Source organism: Malus domestica, chromosome 17, assembly GCF_042453785.1.
Source record: "Malus domestica chromosome 17, GDT2T_hap1".
NCBI lineage: Eukaryota > Viridiplantae > Streptophyta > Magnoliopsida > Rosales > Rosaceae > Malus > Malus domestica.
In genome coordinates, this window is record NC_091677.1 from 32,111,604 (window position 1) to 32,133,225 (window position 21,622).

Consider the following 21,622-nt stretch of genomic DNA (forward strand, 5'->3'; position numbering starts at 1 on the left):
TTGCAAGATTGTAGTCATCATTATCAGGTCCAGGGCTTATCTTTAGCACGCGCTTATCTTAGCATGCACTCACATGCCGGCCAAACAATTAATGGTCCACAAAGGCTGCGGGCAGTCAAGGCATATAGTGGACTGGAAATACAAAAACAAATGTTTACCAAAAAAAAAACAAAAACAAAAATCTATCTTCCGGTTACATTACACATTTTCTGATTACAAATGACTCCTTATAAAGACGTACAGCAATAAAGCCCCAGACAGCAGGCCATGCACCACTGTCTGCAGAAAATATAACGACGTAATTTGCATAATCCTCTTGATTCAGTTACCAAATCAGATTCTTCCTCAGAATTCTATTTTACTTTTTCACTTTTCAGAACATTCTTCGTATATTACTTTGCACAATCATAGGATTCTAATTAAGATACGTTGTAGCCATTCAATTAATACATTTAGAATATCGATCATCCTGCATGACATTATAAAACATTAGAAACCATTCCGTCTAACAGCTAGTATAGCAATTAGTGTTTTAGTGTCCTTTGGCTAAGAAGAATAGAAAGAAAAACTATAAAATGTGGGTAAGGTAAAACAACTGACTGAATAAGGAAGAAAACAAAGATAACTATGTAAACACAAAGATAACTAAATAAGGAAGAATACAAAGATAACTATGTAAACACAAGCTTAGGTTTCATGTTGTAGAATTCAGAAAATTAAACAATATAGGCACAGACCTAAGACCATTGTGCATGTACCCACTTTTTTAAGTAAACAATTCATGAATAAAATCTAAATATTTTAGCACCAATTCATTAATCTAGGCCTTCACAACAAAGCCCAGGTTAGGAATTTATATAAAAAGATTAGGTAAATAGATGTTGGTCCAAAGTCAAAAGTAATGTCTAAATATATTTTACCCTATAACCTTTCTAAATTGCTTAAACATTATTTACCATAAAAGAATTGTCATCACCTGGTCAATCCATAAAGGAAGCCACAAATGTAATAGCTACACGTCACCAAATAATGTCTCCGTACGTTGCTGCCTCTGTCTATATATCTCTTATTAGACTGCTAGGCAAAGTACCAAACAGAAACAGAAAGGCTCTAATTCTCTCTCATCAGCCTCTCTCTCTAGAAAGTCTCTCTCACTGTGTTTGCTGCGATGTCAAAGACCGATTTGGTTTCGGAAGGCTCGGGACTCGGCGCTACCGGCACCATGGAGGAGCTGAAGAAGAACTTCGACAAGTTCGACAAGAACGGTTTCGCGACGGTCTCACTGGAGGAGGTCCAGCGCATTATGGCTGAGATCGCCAAGCACGGCGACGGTCACATTGACGTCGGGCAGCTCGCCGGGATCATCAATGGCGGATCCACCAAGAAGCTTCCCAACGCGTTCGACCTTTACAATCTCGCCAAGAATGGGCTAATCTCCACGAGTGAGCTGCTTGAGGTGCTGAAGCGGTTGGAGAAGAAGTACTCGCTCATGGAGGAGGTCCAGCGCATTATGGCTGAGATCGCCAAGCACGGCGACGGTCACATTGACGTCGGGCAGTTCGCCGGGATCATCAATGGCGGATCCACCAAGAAGCTTCGCGAGGCGTTCGACCTTTACAATCTTGCCAAGAACGGGCTAATCTCCACGAGTGAGCTGCTTGAGGTGCTGAAGCGGTTGGAGAAGAAGTACTCGCTCATGGAGGAGGTCCAGCGCATTATGGCTGAGATCGCCAAGCACGGCGACGGTCACATTGACGTCGGGCAGCTCGCCGGGATCATCAATGGCGGATCCACCAAGAAGCTTCCCAACGCGTTCGACCTTTACAATCTCGCCAAGAACGGGCTGATCTCCACGAGTGAGCTGCTTGAGGTGCTGAAGCGGTTGGAGAAGCAGTACTCGCTCAAGGACTGCGCGAAGATGATCAGCTCCGTCGACACCGACGGCGATGACCACGTCAACTTCGCTGATCCCGGCGCTGCCGGCACCATGGAGGAGCTGAAGAAGAACTTCGACAAGTTCGACAAGAACGGTTCCGAGACGGTCTCAATGGAGGAGGTCCAGCGCACCGAGTTCAAGAAGATGATGACTCGAGAAAGTCCTCGCAAGGAGGTTATGTCCGAGAAAGTCGGAGCTAAGGAGTCTGGGAGATTTTGCGTTCTAAACCAAGGGTTTGGAATGACAGGAGATCGTGACAGAGGAGCCAGCTTTGCGTGCGAACAGAAAGGTAGTGAAGTGAAGGGATTGTGTAGTGGGCTGGGTTTAATGGAGGACTCGGATACGAAAGGGAATATGGAGGAACTAGGGCAGACTTTGGGAAGCAAACTTCTCCTTACTGATAAGGAGAAGGAGGGAGTGGTGATTGAGAAGAAGGATGTGGAAGAGGCGCTGATAGGGTTTCCTTTTACCCTACTGGCAGATGTATTAACTGAGAGGACTGTGAATGTGGAGGCTTTCATCAACCGGTTCACATCACTGTGGTGGGGGACGGAAGGGGTCTCTATTCAGGATTTAGGTGACCGGCGGTTTCTGATCGGATTTGTGGCTAAACGTGACATGCAGCGAGTGATAGAATCCGATTTCCCTTGGACATTCCGGAATGATTTTGTACTGGTGGCTGACCGTACAAACAGGCGCGATGCACGGTGGGAAGAGATGTCAATGGGTGAGATGTGGGTGCAGATTCATAAGGTGCCACCATTGAGCATGACGGCTGCGGTTGCTAAGGTAATAGGGGGAGGGATTGGTATGGTGATCTCTGTGGACAGATCAGCTAGTCGAGAATGTATTGGTAGGTTCTTAAGGGTTCGTATTCAGCTTAATCTGCGAGAACCCTTGATGCGGGGAATGGTGGTCACGTTTCCGGATGAAGGTCGAGTTTGGGTTCAATTTAAATACGAAGGATTGCCTAACTATTGTTTCTATTGTGGGAAATTAGGCCATGTGAGTGGGGTGTGTAAGGCACAGGTAAAGCGCGGAGTGCAAGGAATGGAGGAGGGTGAGGAACTATTGCGACAAGGGAGGTCACTGCCATATGAGGGTTTGAAGGCTTGTATGGATTTACGGGGGACTGTTCTGCGATCACCGTCGTGGAAATCTAAGAGTCCGAGTATGGGGGAAGGGAGTGGGAGAACAGTGGAATCACGAAGGGATGGGGACATGCATCACGAGGGGATGCAGGGGGTTTGGCGTACGGGGGCTAGGGGAGGGAGAGTGGAACAGGCGAGCAGACGGGTGGGGAATAACCGTGACGGTGATGTGGAGGACACAGACTCTTCACCTGGGGAAAAAGATAAGTATGATTGCCCGGTTAAGGAGGGGAGTGGGAATCGGGGAGATCTACGGAACCAGCGCCGGGTAGTAGAAGAAGAGGCACGAAAGGATGCGGGACTAATTGGACGGGGAGGGATAGTGGCGCCAGGTATTGAGAATGTGGTCTTGGTTGAGTCTGTTGAACCTGTGAGGACAATGGAGGGGGGTGCGGACGGGAACCAGAGAGGCTTACAGGTTGATTTGAACGTCCCGGTCGAGAACCAGAGAGGCTTACAGGTTGATTTGAACGTCCCGGTGGGCATGGAGGAGGGTTTGGACGGGAACCAGAGAGGCTTACAGGTTGACTTGAACGTCCCGGTGGGCATGGAGGATGAAGACCACTCCGTTACGATGCAGCAGCTGAGTGGCATGGATGGGGTGACACAGGTGAATGTTGTGGTGCATGAGGAGGCGGAAGGAAAGGTTTACAATGGGACTCAAGATTCGGATCCTTTGGAGCTGGGTCCTATTATTGATGTCAGAAGCCGAGAGAGTAGGAAACGAAAGCGCAGAATTGAAGAAGTGGAGGGGACGGGTGGGGATGTTACTAGTACCGGTAATAAGCGAGCTCTTATTTTTACTGTGGCGGAGAAGACCAGCCGTGAAGGGTCTTCACGGCCGCCATGAAAAAAAAGATCTTGAGTTATGATATCGTGCCCACAAGATTATCCGTGTCTAAGTAGTCAACGGCGACAGTTAACTATGCGTGTTATTTGATTTGCACGAACAACCCTTTTACTCGCATCTTGTTCCACAGATATCAGTACTGATGCTTTTTAGTTGTGTATTAGTTGTAAAGGTTGTTCCGAAGTCAGAGAACTGAGTTGTAAACTTGTTTGAATATTACCTCTTAATTAGATTCTCCTTGTATCAATCAACTGCAACTTCATCGCCCTCGGGATCATTCATGTTCTTGACGCGGAGTTCAACAGCCCTCAGATCCCTTAGATGTTGCAAAATCTCTTGGAGAAGATCCACCCCTTTGTCTCCCTTCTTTATGGAGCTCATGCAGTGCTTTAGAAACTCCCTGTCTGCTTCAAGAGTTTGTAGCCTCTCATAAACATGATCCACCTCCTCTTCAATGGCTATTTTGCCATCATTCAACTCAAAATTGGTAATTGAGTTCCGCATTGTTTCAATAGATTCTGATCGATCAATGTGTTCTTCATGAGTTAACCCTTCTTCGGTTTCATTGTCGGTTGCATCCAAAAGCGGAAGCAGTCTTTTTACCATGGAACCCAATGTCTTTCCCTCGGGTTGATGTTTATCCTCCGAAAATCCCTTCGACGTCCCATTTTCCTCTGGACTGCTAAAATCATGATTCTCTTCGAAGTCTTTGAGACTATACGCGGGGGAATGCTCAACTAATTTAAAGTCATCGCCCAATTCCTCATTTGCACCCAACGTGATTAGCTTCTCCTCCAAGGCTTTGAGCTGATCCAGAATGGACAGCCTCTCTTCCTCGAACCCTGCTAGCGATTCATCAAGAACACTCATATTTTTAACACAATCCAGAGCTAAATCTTCCAAACTCAGACCTGCATCATCTGTAGTATTGTTGTTGTTGTTGCTTTCTTGAAGGCCACCGAAGCCACTTTCTTCGTCCCTGGATTCAACATTAAGGTCAATCGATAGCGCATCACTATCCCACGACTGGCTGCAAGAAGCAGAAGAATTCCTACTTTTTACACTTCCATATTTAATTCTGCTCATGATCCTTATCTTCTCTTTTTCCTCATAATCTAGGACTTTCTTTTGATATATTTCCAGCTCTCTCTCGAGTTCTTGCTTTTCCTTCTCCTTCTTGTTCATCAAATCATTCAATAGTTGTAAGGCATCCTGATCGTACTCGGATTGTTCTTCCATCATCCTCTGGTATTGCAATGCCTCCATTTGCATTGCTGCCTTCTCTTCTTGAAGCCTTGTTATCATAGCCATAGTCTGGTTGGCGGCAATTGCAGACGCACTCCTCTCTTGCTCTAGTTCTGCGTACAAGGAACTTATAGCTTTACGCTCAGCTGTCAAAGCTTCTTTGAGCCGTCCAATCGTTGTAAAAGGATCTCCATCTTCCATCTCACTGACCCCACTTCCATCCAAATACTCTTCTACCGCCGGCTCTTTTTTTTCACCCGGTTTCTTGTGCAAGGAACAAAGACTGTTTACTGATGTTGGTGAGTTCGGAATCTTCTCTTCCTCCGATTCTTGATCATTTTCGAGCTTACTTGTTTCCTCTTTCGGTATACCTTCTTCAGTGTGCCTTAAACCTGTCAAAATTAAATTTACCGTAAACACCAGCTCTTTCTTTTTTAACAATTACACTACTTGTAGTGCTAAATGCCTTTCATCAAATCAGTTTCTGTATATAGGTGGAGATATGATATGATTTTGAGATTTACCGTATTCACTCTGATCCGAGAATGTATCAGGTACATTGGCAATTTCAAAGCACGTCGAAGAAGAACCTTCTTGAGCCCGAGGGTGATCAGTTTCACGGTCACCCACTTCTGTGCTTGCCAAATTTCTTGGTATAATGTGATCAACAGAAATACTTTCTTCTTCAGATGCTGCATGGAATTAAGAATCAGAATGCAAAATAAACTTATAGCGAATAAATTTAGTGAATAACTACAATTCTTCTGTACCTGGTGGATCATTTTGTTCTTTGTTATCAGGTTCTTCAATTCGAACAAATAATGTTTGAGCTCCTGGATCAGTGACAACTTCATCACATGGCTTGCCAAGCAAATCTTGTTTTCCCTCTTCCGCGTCTACCTCAGAAGAGTTATCAGTAAAACCCCTCGCCATATCTAAGCTTTCAACTTCTCCATTACTTGTGTTAACTGCACTCTCGTTTACCATGAGTACTAATGATGCTTCTCCAGAGAGTTGAGGTCGAGATCCGATGTATGAGTCGGAAGCGAAATTCACTTCATGATGATCATGCTCTCTCACCTCTTCCTCTTTTACATTGCGGATTCCCTGGTCTACTGTAGTTGAAAAATCAATCAACTCCACAGGAATCAACCGGTGATTGTGAGCACCGATCAAACCATTCTCGGAAGATAGGGGGATGATTTCGAGAGAGTAGTCTTCTTCAAAGCAACACTGAATGCTAGTAGCACTAGCATCGGAGGATTGATGGACAAGGTTCGAGCTGTTAGAATCTGACCGCACAATTTCAAGAGAACCTCCTTTGTTGTCTTCATCTGCATCATTTTTCTGACATAGCAATACTGACCTAGACCTCAGACAATCTTCCACTGCACCACCTCTGAAGCTAGAACTGCAAACATCCGAAGTAAGTTGTTGCTCGTCTGCCACTCTATCGTCCTCATGTTCTTCATTCGTTGTCTCCAACTCATAGCCATTGTCACTGTGAGTTGACAGGCTATCGGGTTTGTTTGCACTTTGATACTCGCCTCCATTGTTTCCATCATCCGCAGCCTCTACAGCTGAATCTCCTTTCCGGGCATACTCCAAGGAGCCCCAAGAAGGCTCAGACGGTGGAGAACAAGGAAGGGAAAACATGTTGGATATCTTCGTGGCATGGCTCTCACATACAACATCTGTGTAAGAGTTGTTTGAGCTGTTGCCTTGTTCCAAGACGCGATTGATTCTATAAGTACACAACGGGCAAGGCTGTTTGAGACCAAAGTAATCGGCAAATTTGGTGATCAAGTAACTGAGCAAAGAGTTGAGGAGGAGGAGTGCTATCAAAATCCATTCAAGGACAGCATAGACTAGAATTACAATCAACTTCGGGGTGTTCCTGTGCAACATGGTTGCAAACTTGTTGCCTGCCATGGATGGAGAGAGAGAGAGAGAGAGAGAGAGAGAGAGAGAGAGAGAGAGAGAGAGAGAGGAATGCTTCAGCTCTAAGTTGGTTTACAGTAAAAATTATGTTTTCTTCTTCATTTTATCAAAAAGGGGGAGCGGGGATCCGTCTTCAGCTTTGGAAAAGGAAATACGATTAGAAAGAAAGGTGGTTTGGAATGTGCGTTAAAGACTATGAACTATAAACCCGCGCCCGTAGAAGAAAGTAAAAGTTATCGGCACAAGTATTATGTAATTAATTTGTACTTGTTAATTGTTAATCAAATAAATGCATACGCTACCTGGGATTCTTGTTATATTTGGAATAAAAGTGAGAGGCAGGGAATGATGAAACATGGGTTGTCATTTGTCAACAGACACTCAACAGTGGCAGGCATGATAAAAAAGCTAACAAGAAAAAAAGAAAAGTCGAAGAAAAAAGGGAAGGAACTGGATCTAATTGGGGGGTTTTTAGAAGTGATTGCAGGGCCTTTGTATAAATAAAGTTGGTTCTATAATATCTTGCTTTTGCTCCTGGGCCTGTGTATGTTTGCTTTAACTTTTTTAAAAGGAGTAGTGTTACCAGACATTATTTTTTACCTTTCACACGTCTTTTTGAATTTTCGGCTGTTGGATCGAATGAGTTGGAGAAGATTAAAAGATAACAATTAAAAAGAAGTATGTAAGAGGTAAAAATAAATATATGGATATCTTTCAAAAAGTTCATTACTGGGTTTCAGAAACATAACAAATATCAACCAAACGCTTCCTTGAAATGTTTAAGGGGCTGATTTTCACACACTCATATTTTGTCCTTTTATATTCCCGATTATTTACTTTTGGATTGAATAAATGAAAGATAATTAATGGACAAAAATAAATAGGAGTGTGCAAGAGGACAAATGAGGTCTGTTGGATTGAGTAAATCAGGAGAAAACTGCCAAGTATAAACAAAGATATATACAAGGAATAATAGGGCGTGCGATTATTATTTCTCGAATGTGCTATAACAAAAAATAAAGCAAAACGAAAAAGTCGACAGTTACCTAACACCTTAATAAATATCTGTTTTTTTTAATTTTTTTAGTAACTTGTTGGCTTTGTAGTACAATAAATTACAAAAGATCAAGAGGTCTAGAGTTCGACCAACACTTGAATCATCGAATTGTTACCAGAAAAATGAAATTACCCCTAACAGATAGAAGTACAAACAACACTGAAGAAACTAGTAGACCCACATGTTATAGTGGGATATGGGTCTCTTGTCTCTTGAAATAAAACATGTCGAAGGTTTTATTGCAAATGTCCTCCATAATTTTGAACAACTGGCTAGAGACCTCACAAGTCGCAATTCATGTGCAAAACCACCAACTTGTGGAACATGACGATAGAATCCATGGATTTCCAACCCTTATGATTACCCGACTCTTTTTCTCCTTTCACACACCGCTTCTTTCTCTGAATTCGTTTGATTTCTTTAATCTAAATGCTAGAAATAAACATGTTGTGTAGAGAAAAATGGTGCGCGGACACGTCCCTTGGTGAAAAGTTCTGCAAAACTGAACGTTATATAAATTTGTAACACTCTCTGAACTATAAACCCTAGACAGCAATTTGAACAAAATTAAGTAGTTTACTAACATGATAGGATTTGTAGCTAATGAGACGTCCCAAGTTTGAATCCCCCAGCCGTTGTGAATCATTTGACATATATTTCGATAAGATAAGAAAAAGAATGCAGCAATTTATATATGTACAGAATTTAAGCCTCCATGTGAATACCTACTCTACAGTTGTATAACTATGTCAATCTGTATTTGCATTGTCGTCGGATTGTTGGCTTTCATCTTCTCGAATGGTATTTTGGTTCATCGTAAACCTCCAGCTATCTCCTTCCTCAATCTTCCATTGTTTCTTAAGTTCAAAGATTGCTTTAGAGGCTGCGGCAGCAATTGCTGGATTGCTATCTTCTGCGAGTCTCTGCAAGAAAGGCATGAGTTTCTGGCATCATCACGGCAAAGAATGATGAATACAATTATTTAATTTCCAGCAAACCTGTAATGCTCCCATTCCTGCATTACCAAGAGTCCACATAGATGGAGCTGCAGCCAAAGCATTGGCCACTGCTTGCCTATACAACAGAAAACAAACAGGTAAGAGTGGATGATATACAAGTCAAGTAGGAGTCGACAGAAACTAAGGAATCAAAGTTCAAACAGGCTTCCTTGTCGCTGGAATTTGTTATATTACTCGAAAATATATTCAGTAGCACGATTGTTTTAAATTAATGTCAGCGTCAGACTTCTATTTGGCTATCTACTGCCTTCTCATAGGTTAGGATTATTATGCATTTTACAGTGAAATGGATCACAAATTCGCAATATATAAAATGACAAACAAATTCCTAAAAGAAACACAAGTGACACTTTTCTCAGCATTGTTTCCAAAAAGAGAGGCAAAATAATTCCAAGAAGCCTTGTCCATGCACGTCAGTAAAGTAAAGCATATTGCATGATTGGCTTTGTACGCTTAAATCTTAGTTTCACAACACAACAATACAGACTAAACTGTAAGCTTGTGAGGGAAAATGTATGCATTTGTCACGTTGAAGGGGGTTAAGATTGTCCAAGGGGCACTATAAGATAAGTAATGCTTGCATAACTTACCTGGTGTTGACATCAGGAGAACTTGAACACTCCGCCAATAACGATACACTACTTTTACCATCCATTGCATCGAGATCAATTAGAGTCGCAATTAACAGCTCGAGCTACTCCAGATAGAAAAGATAATTTAAATAAGCGACCCTACAAGCAGTCTAACATAGTAACATTAACTGCTAGATCAGATCATGAACATAAATACGTATTTAGATATGGACCTCTTCAGGATCGGTATAATCAATTCCATCAGCTTCAAAGAAGGCAGAAGCCATACTCCAGTAAGCTTCCTGTACACAACCAGTCACATGGTTGTAATATCCTGAATCTCAAGAAAGTAGAAAGAAAGAGAACTGGAGAATTCCAGGAAAAGGGGACCTGAATTGCCGTAATGCGATCAGTAGATACTTCTCCAGGAGGGAAATCAAGACTTTTCCCATTCTTTTCAAGCATTATACGCCCCAGTATGTCATTTTCTGATATAACACCATTTTCGCTTTGCAGAGGACTGGATGTTGACATGAGATATTATGCTCCAAAGGTGAATACACAAGTGATAGAAGGGATCAAACTACGAAGGAACTTAACAATCACAAAAGAAACTTACAAATTGTACAATTTGTTCACCATCCTGTCAAGAATATTTTTGACAAACTGCATATAATATGTAAAAAATTCAGAGAACACAGAGCAACATAACTAGACATGATAAACTAGAAACATATTCTCCTACAAGTATCCTTGATTAGTATTGCAAAACAAAATCAATTTACCTCCAAAGCCATTAGGGCATCTTCCATTGCACGTTGTTTCGCACGGAGGTCAGCACGGCGCAAATCAGCCTAAGAGAGTCAACACAGCACCAAGATGCATATTTAGTGCATTATTATCATCATTGTATTTTCCAGACAACTAAAATTGTTTTCCATAAGTAACACTGCACTTTTACAATATATATTTTATATACATACACATAATGTAGAATCGAATTTCAAAAAACTTGAATTGTTTTTTAATTATACTAGAATACTAGCAACGGTTTTCTAAGCATTGGATGCAGATTCATGTACCCTCTCTTGTTTGTACTCTTGTGCATCAATCAAGCCCTTATTTACGTGCATTTCTTTCTACTTTGACATCTTTTTCATTTTCTTGGATTGTTTCCTGGCTCGCTTATTTCTATTTTACACTCTCGTAGTTTAACTACACACACTAATGGGTATTAGAAGTAAACTATTAAACTATAGTAACCTAGTTTAGAGTCAAATATACCGCCAGGGCACACTGTTTTCACCTTATACGTTGCATATTCATCATTAATACATATTGTATGAAGCTCTTATAGTTAATTGATGCATAATGAATGATTTCAATTTCTTCAAAGTTTCCTTCAAAATTTCCATGTTTTGAGACACTACATCATGTCAAACAACAGATGGAACAAAAAGAGTTTCTTTCTGTGAAAAGCGTACCTCTAAGGCTCCGTCACTCCAATGCTTATCAGCAGCGGTTTTCAATCTAGACTCGGCTTTGTCTTTTAAGATCTGCAGAGGAATGTTGGTTATCAAATTAGTAAAAAGATTCAATGTTTTAATAAAAAGCTGCCCAAAAAAAAAAACTATTTATATTTAGGCCCTATTTATTTATCCCAGAAAAGCTGGGCTTAAATATGTTTAAAAAATAGTTCAGGGCTTAAAAATAGAGACACCAAAAGTAAGTGTTTATTACAAGCGTTGCTTTGTGACTTACTGTTAAAAGCCCCTTTAAATAATACACATACCATAGCAATATGATGAAGGAGCTCGGCTTTCTTCTTCACATTACGGTCAATTTTCTCAGTATCCTTTCTTGCCCGTGCTACAGAGCAGAAGGTCAGGATAACAACATCATAAGTTTCTTGAGAAAGATGACTGCGTGTTTAGGCAACCAGAAAAAAAGAGAACCAAATAATCCATTCTCCCATTAAATAAACAAAAAGAAATAAGAAGCCAGAAGTTCTAAAAGGAGAAAAATATTCATCCAAGAACAAATACAAAATCCTTGGTTGAGTGCTCATTCCCCAGAATGAACATTCGAAGGAATGCCTCAAAACGTGGAATCAGCATTCTCCCATTTTATCATGATGAGGTGTCCTTATATTCTCCTACTCTGCCAGGGCCACTAACTTCCTCATCTAACTTCATCTACATCACCATACCCCTGTTGCAGGTTTATCTCCAGTCAAAAGATTGACCCATGGTCTTCCAATCTAATAACGATGAATTACTGCATTATGCTATACACACACGCGTACAAAATCCTTTTGGAGTATTTTGGGGTAAACGTGTACAATGTACTCAACATCGCATTGCTAATTTCTTCTTGTTTGCAATCAATTGATTTGACCTTGTCTTCCAGGCTGATCTTTATCCAGAAACTTGCTATGGATGACGAAATGTGCATTTCACAAGAATCAGACCTATGGAACTTACTCCTCCTCCTGGGTTTACACAATTGAATACCTCCTCTCCTACATAATTGAATACATTCTATCCTATCGGACATCTGAACTCAGCATGTTCTCTTTTTTTCCTTTTATCTGTTGTTAGTCGTCCTTTGTTCTCTCCTGTCGCAAAGTTCAAATAACTTTAGTCATAGCTTTTCCTAAAGGGTATGTTTCAGAAACTTCCCTATACCCCAAAGCAGAATCGTGTGGCTGAGTGCAAAATGTGGAGACTATACAGCTTTTGTTCGTTGTTTCTTGAGAGTATGGCATATGGTCATTCTAACTATTGCATACCTCATTAACCGTACTAGAGGAGTCCTAAATGGTACAACTCCACTCAAAGTCCTTCAGCCATGTAGATATCACATTTTTCAGTGGAAATATAACTTCATGATTGGTTCCAACCAATGTTTTACACGACTTTTAGCTTTAGATTATATTACTTGTTAACAAAGAATTTTTTTCTAAATTACTGGAATATGGATTTTGAATTTTTGTAACTATTAATAATTCTATCTGAGAGAAAAGATGATATTCCCGATAAATTACAAATATGTACATATACTTGAGTCAAAATAAACAAACAAGAGGGAGCCTTCACAAAGGTTGCTTAGGAGAAGTCTCGGCAGTCGGTAGAGCCCCAGAAAGAGAAGGCACCGGAGGGGGATCATTCGGAGCCTCAGTACTGGACAGAACCCTAGAAGGAGGAGGCATCAGAGGTTGATCATTTGGAGCTTCATTACGCGGTACAGCCCCAGAAGACGAAGGCAATAAATGCCTTTGGAACAAACCCACAAATCTGTTATGATCAAGTAAAACCTGACCATCAGATTCCTTCATCTGGTCAAGCTTCCTCTTCATGTTTGTAGCATAGTCATGTGCGAGCCGGTGCAACTGTTTATTCTCATGCTTGAGCCCTCTAATCTCCTGTTTGAGACTCATCACTTCAGCCGCCAATGATTCAACTTGGCGGGTTCGAGCAAATAGGCGTTGTGCCATATTAGACACAGAACCTGCACACTGAACACTAAGAGCCAGAGAATCCTTAACAGCCAACTCATCAGACCGTTTGGAAAGTAGTCTGTTATCTTTGGGAGTGAGAAGGTTCCTGGCCACTACCGCAGCGGTCATATCATTCTTCATCACGGAATCCCCAACGGTAAGAGGACCAGTAGGGGAGACGAAGGATGGGCGCCATATGTTGTCTGGAGAAGGCGGGGCTGCCTCTTCAACAAGGTTCAAGTCAAAACGACGGTCGGAGGGGCCAGACATTTTCAAAGGTGTAGAAGAGAGAAGAGGTCGGACAAATCAAGATCTTAGAAGTGCAAGAATGGAGCTTCTACAGGTGGATATTCAAGTGTGCTTTGGAACTTAATGTTAGCCTCTATAAAAATCTGCACTCGACGAAGCTTCAGAAATCGAAGAGGCGTTTGCTTTCTCAAAAGCTGGGCTGCTCAGAGACCACGAGGGTCGATCTCAGAAATCGAAGAGGCGTTTGCTTTCTCAAAAGCTGGGCTGCTCAAAGACCACGAAGGCCGATCTCAGAAATCGAAGAGGTTTGCTTTCTCAAAAGCTGGGCTGCTCAGAGACCACGAGGGTCGATCTCAGAAATCGAAGAGGTTTGCTTTCTCAAAAGCTGGGCTGCTCAGAGACCACGAGGGCCGATCTCAGAAATCGAAGAGGTTTGCTTTCTCAAAAGCTGGGCTGCTCAGAGACCACGAGGGTCGATCTCAGAAATCGAAGAGGCACCTACTTTTCCAGCCTTGTCAGCACCTGTCCAACGCACACTCAGCTTTGCGGAAATTATGGGCATTTTGTCGAAGATTTCTGGCGAAGTAGAAAGCACATGAATCGTACTGTTCAATCACCCACTTCCCACACGCAACAGTAGCTCATGGGTACCACATATAACTTTGCCAAAGTTCTCTGACAAAGTTGAGACTACTTTCCCAGCCTTGTCAGCACATGTCACACGCACACTCAGCTTTGCGGAAATTATGGGCATTCTGTCTAAGATTTCTGGCGAAGTAGAAAGCACATGAATCGTACTGCTCAATCACCCACTTCCCACACGCAACAGTAGCTCATGGGTACCACATATAACTTTGCCAAAGTTCTCTGACAAAGTCGAGACACGTGAAGCTTGCAACTCTCACTACATCGCTCTGACCAAGAAGGGTAAAAGAATAGCAAAGAAACAACACTAACAAAGTTTAGACACATAAATTTTGACGGCCTAGCTACCATATTATTACCCACAAGGGTAAAGGAACAGTACCACTGCTGGATAATTGGAAAGTCCCGGTGTGTCAACCTCTGTGCTTCATGGCAAGGTAGACTAGCAAACATGCCCAACCTTTACTCACATTCGAGAAAACACTCCCAACAAGATTGCTTGCCCCAAAATCGAAGAGGCATCGCCCTCCGAATCTCGAGAGCCAGACTCCCAACATGATTACTTTCTCAAAAATCGAATAGAGGGTAAAGGAACAGTACCACTGCTGGATAATTTGAAAGTCCCTGTGTGTCATCCTCTGTGCTTCGTGGCAAGGTAGACTAGCAAACATGCCCAACCTTTACTCACATTCGAGAAAACACCCCCAACAAGATTGCTTGCTCCAAAATCAAAGAGGCACCGCCCTCCGAATCTCGAGAGCCTGACTCCTAACATGATTACTTTCTCAAAAATCGAAGAGAGGGTAAAGGAACAGTACCACTGCTGGATAATTGGAAAGTCCCTGTGTGTCAACCTCTGTGCTTCGTGGCAAGGTAGACTAGCAAACATGCCCAACCTTTACTCATATTCGAGAAAACACTCCCAACTCCCAACATGATTACTTTCTCAAAAATCGAAGACACCGCTCTCCGAATCTCGAGAGCCAGACCCCCAGCATGATTGCTTTCTCAAAAATCGAAGAGGCATCGTTCTCCGAATCTCGAGAGCCAGATCCCCGACAGGATTGCTTGTTCGAAAACCGAAGAGGCACCACTTTCCCAACTTCAAGAGCCGGATCTCCTTGGATAAAGCTTGTCTGTAATCTTCACACGCAACATCAGCTTTCCAGATACCACAGACCACTTTTTCAAAGTGCTCTGACAGAGTTAAAACTTGTGAAGCTGGCAGCTCCCACTACCGTGCTATGACCAAGCAGGGTAAAGGAATAGCATTATTACTTGATGTTAGGGAGACTCCTATATATGTCGACCTCCATCCCCAACGGACAGGCAGACCTGCAAAAATGCTCAACACTTCCTCTTATCTGAGAGGGCACTCCCAACGAAGCCTTTCGAAATATTCAGCTTTCTTTCCCCCCGATAATACCTCTGTAAACAAGCTATACTAGAGCAAGAATATCTCATATCATCAGGGTTAAAAGCAAGAGTATCCCATATCATGCTTTTTCCCTGTCTTTTCCTTTGGCCTTGTTCTTACCTGCAAGACAAGGAGAAAGAGAGCAATCAGTCAGCACTTGGAATCAAGCTTCCAACCAGGAACTGACTGCCTGGAACCCCTTACCCTGGCATTGCTCTCGAGTACTCATCTTCAACATCTTATGCTTCCAAGGAAGATACCGCATCTGCCTGAGGATAGGGCAAGTGAGAAGGATACAAGGAAGCATGTGGAGACAAGCGTAACAGCACACGTGCCGATACATCCACTACTCTGTCAAAAGCAAAAGTATCCCATATCAGCAGGGTCGAACGTACTCTAGATTTGATGGACTTGTTTTGACCCTCAAATTCTTCAGTCGGCCTTATACTTTGGAGGAAACCAGAAAACCCTCCAGCCCAGTTCAAGAATAAGCCTGTGGAAAGTTACTTCTTCAAAAGCAAAAGTATCCCATATCATCTCTTCTCATTTTTCTTCTCTTTATCCTTCATGCTGCCTGCAAGATAGGGAGAATGTGAACAATCAGCCAGAGCTCTGATTGCTTACCTTGTCTGTTACCTCTTTCAGCAGATCCCCTAGCTCGGCGACTTGGGGGACTCCTACTACATGGTTTGTATCGCGCTTGACCAAGCCTGAAACTACAAGTAAGCTTCAAGTGACATTGATACATTACCTTGTGCATCTCCACCAGTTACAGATACCACCCCTGGATGGAGGAAGAGTACTTCCAGAGAAGATTCCACATCTACCTATGAGACAGATAAGGAAAGTCAAGCCGATACCACACTCCGGGACTTAGAAGTTTCGTGGTTACGAGATCATTCTCCCACAATATTTCCTAATGTCATTTGTACTAAATCATTCACTTGTACTCCCTAAAGGAGAGCTTGAACCTATGTACTTGTGTAAACCCTTCACAATTAATGAGAACTCCTCTATTCCGTGGACGTAGCCAATCTGGGTGAATCACGTACATCTTGTGTTTGCTTTCCTATCTCTATCCATTTATATACTTATCCACACTAATGACCGGAGCAATCTAGCGAAGATCACAAAAAGTGACCGTTTTCGCTACCTAGGATCTATCTTGCAAGAGAACGGAGAATTAGATGGAGATCTCAACCATAGAATACAAGCTGGATGGATGAAGTGTAAGAGTGTATCCGGCGTGTTGTGTGATCGTCGTAGGCCACTGAAGCTCAAGGGAAAATTTTATAGGACGGCAATAAGGCCAACGATGTTGTATGGCACAGAATGTTGGGCGGTGAAGCATCAACATGTACACAAAATGGGTGTAGCGGAGATGAGGATGCTTCGTGGGATGTATGGGCACACGAGAAAGGATAAGATTGGGAATGAGGATATCCAAGGTAAAGTAGGAGTAGCCAAAATTGAAGGAAATATGAGAGAAAATCGGTTCCGGTGGTTTGGACATGTGCAAAGAAGGCCTACTGACGCTCCGGTTCGAAAATGTGACTACGGGACAGAAGTTCAGGGCCGAAGGGGTAGAGGAAGACCTAGGAAAACTTTGGAAGAGACCCTAAGAAAAGACTTGATTACTTGGATCTAACGGAGGACATGACACAAAACCGAGCGCAATGGCGTTCTAGGATTCATATAGCTGACCCCACTTAGTGGGAAAAGGCTTTGTTGTTGTTGTTGTTGTTGTTGTTGAGAGAAAAGATGAGAATAGGATTTCTTTATGACTACAGCTAACATATATAAGCCTTAACCAATCATATATTTAGACAATTCTTGATAAAAATCTTTTAACCAATCATATATATTCTTGATGAATCCCTGATGCAGACCCTAGATTACCAGTTCCAAATAAACAACAGAGTTTGATTCTTTCCTTGATTCCAAATTTCCAATTCCATTCTAGAAACCAAACACCTTATTCATTTCACATTATTTGTTATTCAAATATGAATAAATTCATGTAAGTGTGGATTCAAGGATATATAGAATTTATAAAGCTGCCCAAGAAAATCTGCGCACTGAAAAGGTGATAAGAGTTTTACCATCCAGCTTAAGAAACCCCGACCCAAGAATAGCAATGTCTTGACGCACACGGGCATCCAACCTCATTATACCACTGACAAGAAATGGCAAATAATGAGCAATGAGCTCTAAGAATGAACATTTCAGGTCATATAAAATCATGGATGACTATGTTAACACATTGATAATAACTATCACGTGCAGGTAGCCTTGTACATTTTTTGCAAACCATGCTCAACCTGACTTTATAATGCATAAATTACAGAAAAGGCCAAAAACACGGTCTTGCAAATTTTGCATACAGGTCCTGTGTAATTTGAAGATTGTAAACCTTAATTGTAATTTAACATTGCATGACTTGTTCCTGAGACTAAAGTATAAAGACCAAGTAAGATGGGTTACAATTAATTACTGCAATCTCATCTCAAAATGAAAAGAAAAAAAAAACGAACGTAGATTAGGGAATCTTACCGAGAAAGCAGAATAATGTCATTGCGTGCCCTTTCATTTACAAACTTCGCGTCATTGTAAACAAATTTGCAAGCTTCAGCTAAACCCTGATTGGAGTGAGTAGTTCTCTCAGAAAAGACTGGAGGGCCCCCATCTTTTTCATCCCTAATCTGTGAACTAGGATACAAGAGGAGTTCTTTAACAGATGTTGAAAAAGAGAACAATTGGCAATTTTTTTAAACTTATGCTAAAAATATGCCACAATCAAAGAGCATGAACAACAAACTAATTAGGCAAGAGTTAAAAGTGATAGTTCAAGATATAAATACGGAAAATTCTGAAAGTAGATGAAATAATTCGTTGTCAAAATCTCCCAGATATTATAAAAATGAGGCACAAATTCATTAAGTACCTCCTTTTGATGAGTGAAGAAACATAAATTATGAAAGAAAGTTAGTGTCACGGGATTTTCTTACCCTCTGGTCCATTTGGTTCTAATATGTAATTTTTCTCACCTTGACACTTAACTGAGGATCTAGATGAGGGGAATACAAATGCACTGGTCCCTAGTTTGAGGGTTGTGAAAAGTACCTAGAGAGCAAATCCCTTCTCCCTATATACATACATTATTGTCCTTGTTCATCTGATTGCCCTCTTCCTCTTAAGAAATCCTCCTGCTTGTATTTTCTATAATATGGATAACTTATAAAGCATTATATCAAATCGGTTGTGTCCCTATGAGTGAGTAGTCCATTCTAGTAGTACTTCTGAGTGCTTATTCCTTTCCTAACTAAGCAAGTAAACTACCTTCATGTATCCCCTTTTGTAGTCTAAGAGCCCTTTCTTTCTTAGTGCTTACGCTAAGGAAAAATTTGATTGATAGAGCTAGATGTGGAGCGACCCTGTTGCTTGTTTACCTAACACAAGTAAACAAGCTAGACGAAGATAAAACTCATATCTCAATCAACTCAGACGAATGTATTTCTTACCCTGAGACAAGAGGAAGATGGGGAGATCGAAGGTTTGTAACTCCTTGTCTGCTCATCTATTGTAACTCTTTTCTTTTTGGCTGTCAGATGGAGACATATAAATGGCACTTTGCCTAATTCCTATGTTTAATTGGCATATTTTCCTTTCAAATACAAACCACAAGTTTCATGTAAGGAAACTACCAGGGATAGCGAAAATCCTTCACACATATACAATTGTTTAATAAATTAACAAGTTCCAATTTACTAGCACAAGTTGACAATCATAAGCCAATTGACGGGTTGATCCCCAATTAAAAAAAAAAACCCAAAACAAAGCTAACACTATAAACAATCTGATTTAAGGAATAGCTATGTTTATCTAATAATTATTGTTTATCTAATAATTATTGCAGACTTGCATTATGCTTTTAGATAAATTATTATTCCCTTTGTCCTCCTATCATTAATTTGCTGCACATACACATAGAACAATATCTACTTTAACAAAGTAAATTCAGTATCAGAAACATAATAGACCATTTCTACTAGGTTCCTACCTAGTCTCCTTTGCTGAATCACCATAAGTTACAATGCGTTCTTTTGCTTTGGTATTATGACTGCCACCTGACAGGTGTAAGACAGTAGATCTCTGAGAGGCAGTAAAATTAACTGGTTTACCCCATATACGCTTCAAACCAGCATTAGAAAAGCTCATTTTTTCTGAACCGATACGTTCACAATTTAGCTGTCTCTGTTCAACCCCTTGACTTGGATAATGAAGGTTATGTCGTTGCATCAACTTGGAAAATGAATTTAAAACTCCATATGAGTTAGGAATCGTTTTTGAATTAGTCACTGCAGGACAGCTTGAAACCTTGCTTGCAGTAAGTGCCATGGAAGGATCAACACACCAATGAAGTGAAACTAGCCAGAATTTCTTTCACAGAAGCTTAAATCTTCATTTACAACAGAAAAATGAATCAAGAAAGTGTTATATTCTCATTTAACATAAAAAAAACTTCTGAGAAAATACTACCACACAATACACAAAATTTTCTACAAGCATCAAATACACGATATTACATATACCATACTAAGTCCCCAACATATGCAGTCTAACATGTAAACGGACACCCTAGTTCCGTGGGAAAATTTCAAAACTTTTGGCTAAATATATGATTGGGTTCAGAATCTTCAGCTAACATAATCCTTATAGCCCACCAATAAGGTATTCACTACCTTTCATTTTTCATAAAGCCTGCCGTCACGTTCCAGTCTTTCTTATTAGGCTTCCAAAATCAATGAATTCAACATCTTTAGTTTTCAAACATCTTTAACTACGAGTTTGGAGTGCTTCTGTTTCATTCCAAAATCGTGATATGAACATAAAGAATTTTCTCATTTCTTTCTTCCAATTCCTATAAAGGACACTCTAGTCACTTTTTTCCCTACCTTCGCCCATGATCCCTTATTCTATTTAACCGCCCTTGACGGTATTGGCAGTTCCCCCACCCTCGCAAAGCGGAGAGCCTTGTGGCTTGGGGTCGCCCTTTTTTAATGCAGAATGCTGCTGTTGTCAGTGTCACTCGTAGAGTTCAATAATTAATCAAGTGAGATATTTTGATAGTTTAAAAGCTAAAGTACAGCAAAGGTTTCTATATTCCATTTTTCGATTACTAATCTTGATCACCTCAACATTTCAGTTCAAATTTTTTGTAATTACTCAATTATTTTACCACGATCATATCAACAAGAACGCAATAGCTATATCAAAGCAAACTTCATCATGCATGCATCAGTCACTGAACAAAAAATCGAAAGACAAAGTCCTAAAAATTCAAAGCATAGAGTGAAAACGAAATCTCATTAACCAAATTGAAAATCAAAGAAAACCCATATAAGAATTTGCAGAATAAAGATGTGGAAGCAGCTGGAAGTGAACAAAGCAAGAAACTCACCTCGCGGTAGGAAAGCACTGACTTTCCACAAGAGAGGGAGAGGGGGGGAGAGAGAGAGAGAGAGAGAGAGAGAGATCGTAAAGCAGACAAATTTGTAGGCAGTCTACAGTGATGGAAGAATGGCGTGGAAATTGAGAAGAGAAATTGCAACCACAACGAGTTCATGTGGCCCCGGAATTGCCACAGCGCAAACACACAAGAACGAGGGTTCATGAACGGCGGGAGAGTAACGTTTTTATCGTTTATGCACGTATTGGACCCATTTTGAGAAATTTTGAAAAATAGCCCACTTTAGAGGCTCAGATTGAATTTTAACCAAATTTCTTAACTTGTTATAATTCTAACAAAAAAACTTAGGTAAATAGTCTTCCTTAGTAATACTAATCTCTCTCCTCTTCTCTCCCATCTCACAACATTGAGCCGCTTGTTGAAAACATTGACATTGTTATGAATGTCCACACACACATTGTCAGTGCCCTTACAAATTGAAATAGACTTTGGAAACAAGAGGATTGTTTTTCAAAACATGCGATGTAAATTTCAAACTGTAAGAATCTGTTTGTACTTTGTATGGAGCCGC

At 41.1% G+C, this 21,622-nt stretch overlaps 3 protein-coding genes across 3 annotated transcripts; 1 reads left to right on the forward strand and 2 right to left on the reverse strand.

Annotated features, from left to right (window-relative positions):
- The first annotated feature begins 1,106 nt into the window (after window positions 1-1,106).
- Window positions 1,107-3,937, forward strand: LOC103432296 (uncharacterized). Its single transcript, XM_029097776.2, has one exon. The coding sequence runs from the start codon at window positions 1,169-1,171 to the stop codon at window positions 3,935-3,937; it is 2,769 nt and encodes a 922-aa protein (XP_028953609.1). The 5' UTR covers window positions 1,107-1,168.
- Window positions 3,938-4,002: 65 nt separating this feature from the next.
- Window positions 4,003-7,410, reverse strand: LOC103432325 (myosin-binding protein 3-like). Its single transcript, XM_029097777.2, has 3 exons — window positions 5,953-7,410; window positions 5,707-5,874; window positions 4,003-5,574 (listed from the first exon to the last, which is right to left on the reverse strand). The coding sequence occupies exons 1-3, from the start codon at window positions 7,112-7,114 to the stop codon at window positions 4,181-4,183; spliced, it is 2,724 nt and encodes a 907-aa protein (XP_028953610.1). The 5' UTR covers window positions 7,115-7,410; the 3' UTR covers window positions 4,003-4,180.
- A 1,405-nt stretch (window positions 7,411-8,815) lies between these two features.
- Window positions 8,816-21,303, reverse strand: LOC103417425 (senescence-associated protein AAF, chloroplastic-like). Its single transcript, XM_070817562.1, has 13 exons — window positions 21,043-21,303; window positions 19,642-20,040; window positions 18,135-18,290; window positions 17,684-17,757; window positions 11,564-11,640; window positions 11,256-11,327; window positions 10,557-10,625; window positions 10,391-10,437; window positions 10,162-10,291; window positions 10,005-10,073; window positions 9,790-9,893; window positions 9,179-9,254; window positions 8,816-9,103 (listed from the first exon to the last, which is right to left on the reverse strand). The coding sequence occupies exons 2-13, from the start codon at window positions 19,977-19,979 to the stop codon at window positions 8,930-8,932; spliced, it is 1,386 nt and encodes a 461-aa protein (XP_070673663.1). The 5' UTR covers window positions 19,980-20,040; window positions 21,043-21,303; the 3' UTR covers window positions 8,816-8,929.
- Between the last annotated feature and the right edge of the window lie 319 nt (window positions 21,304-21,622).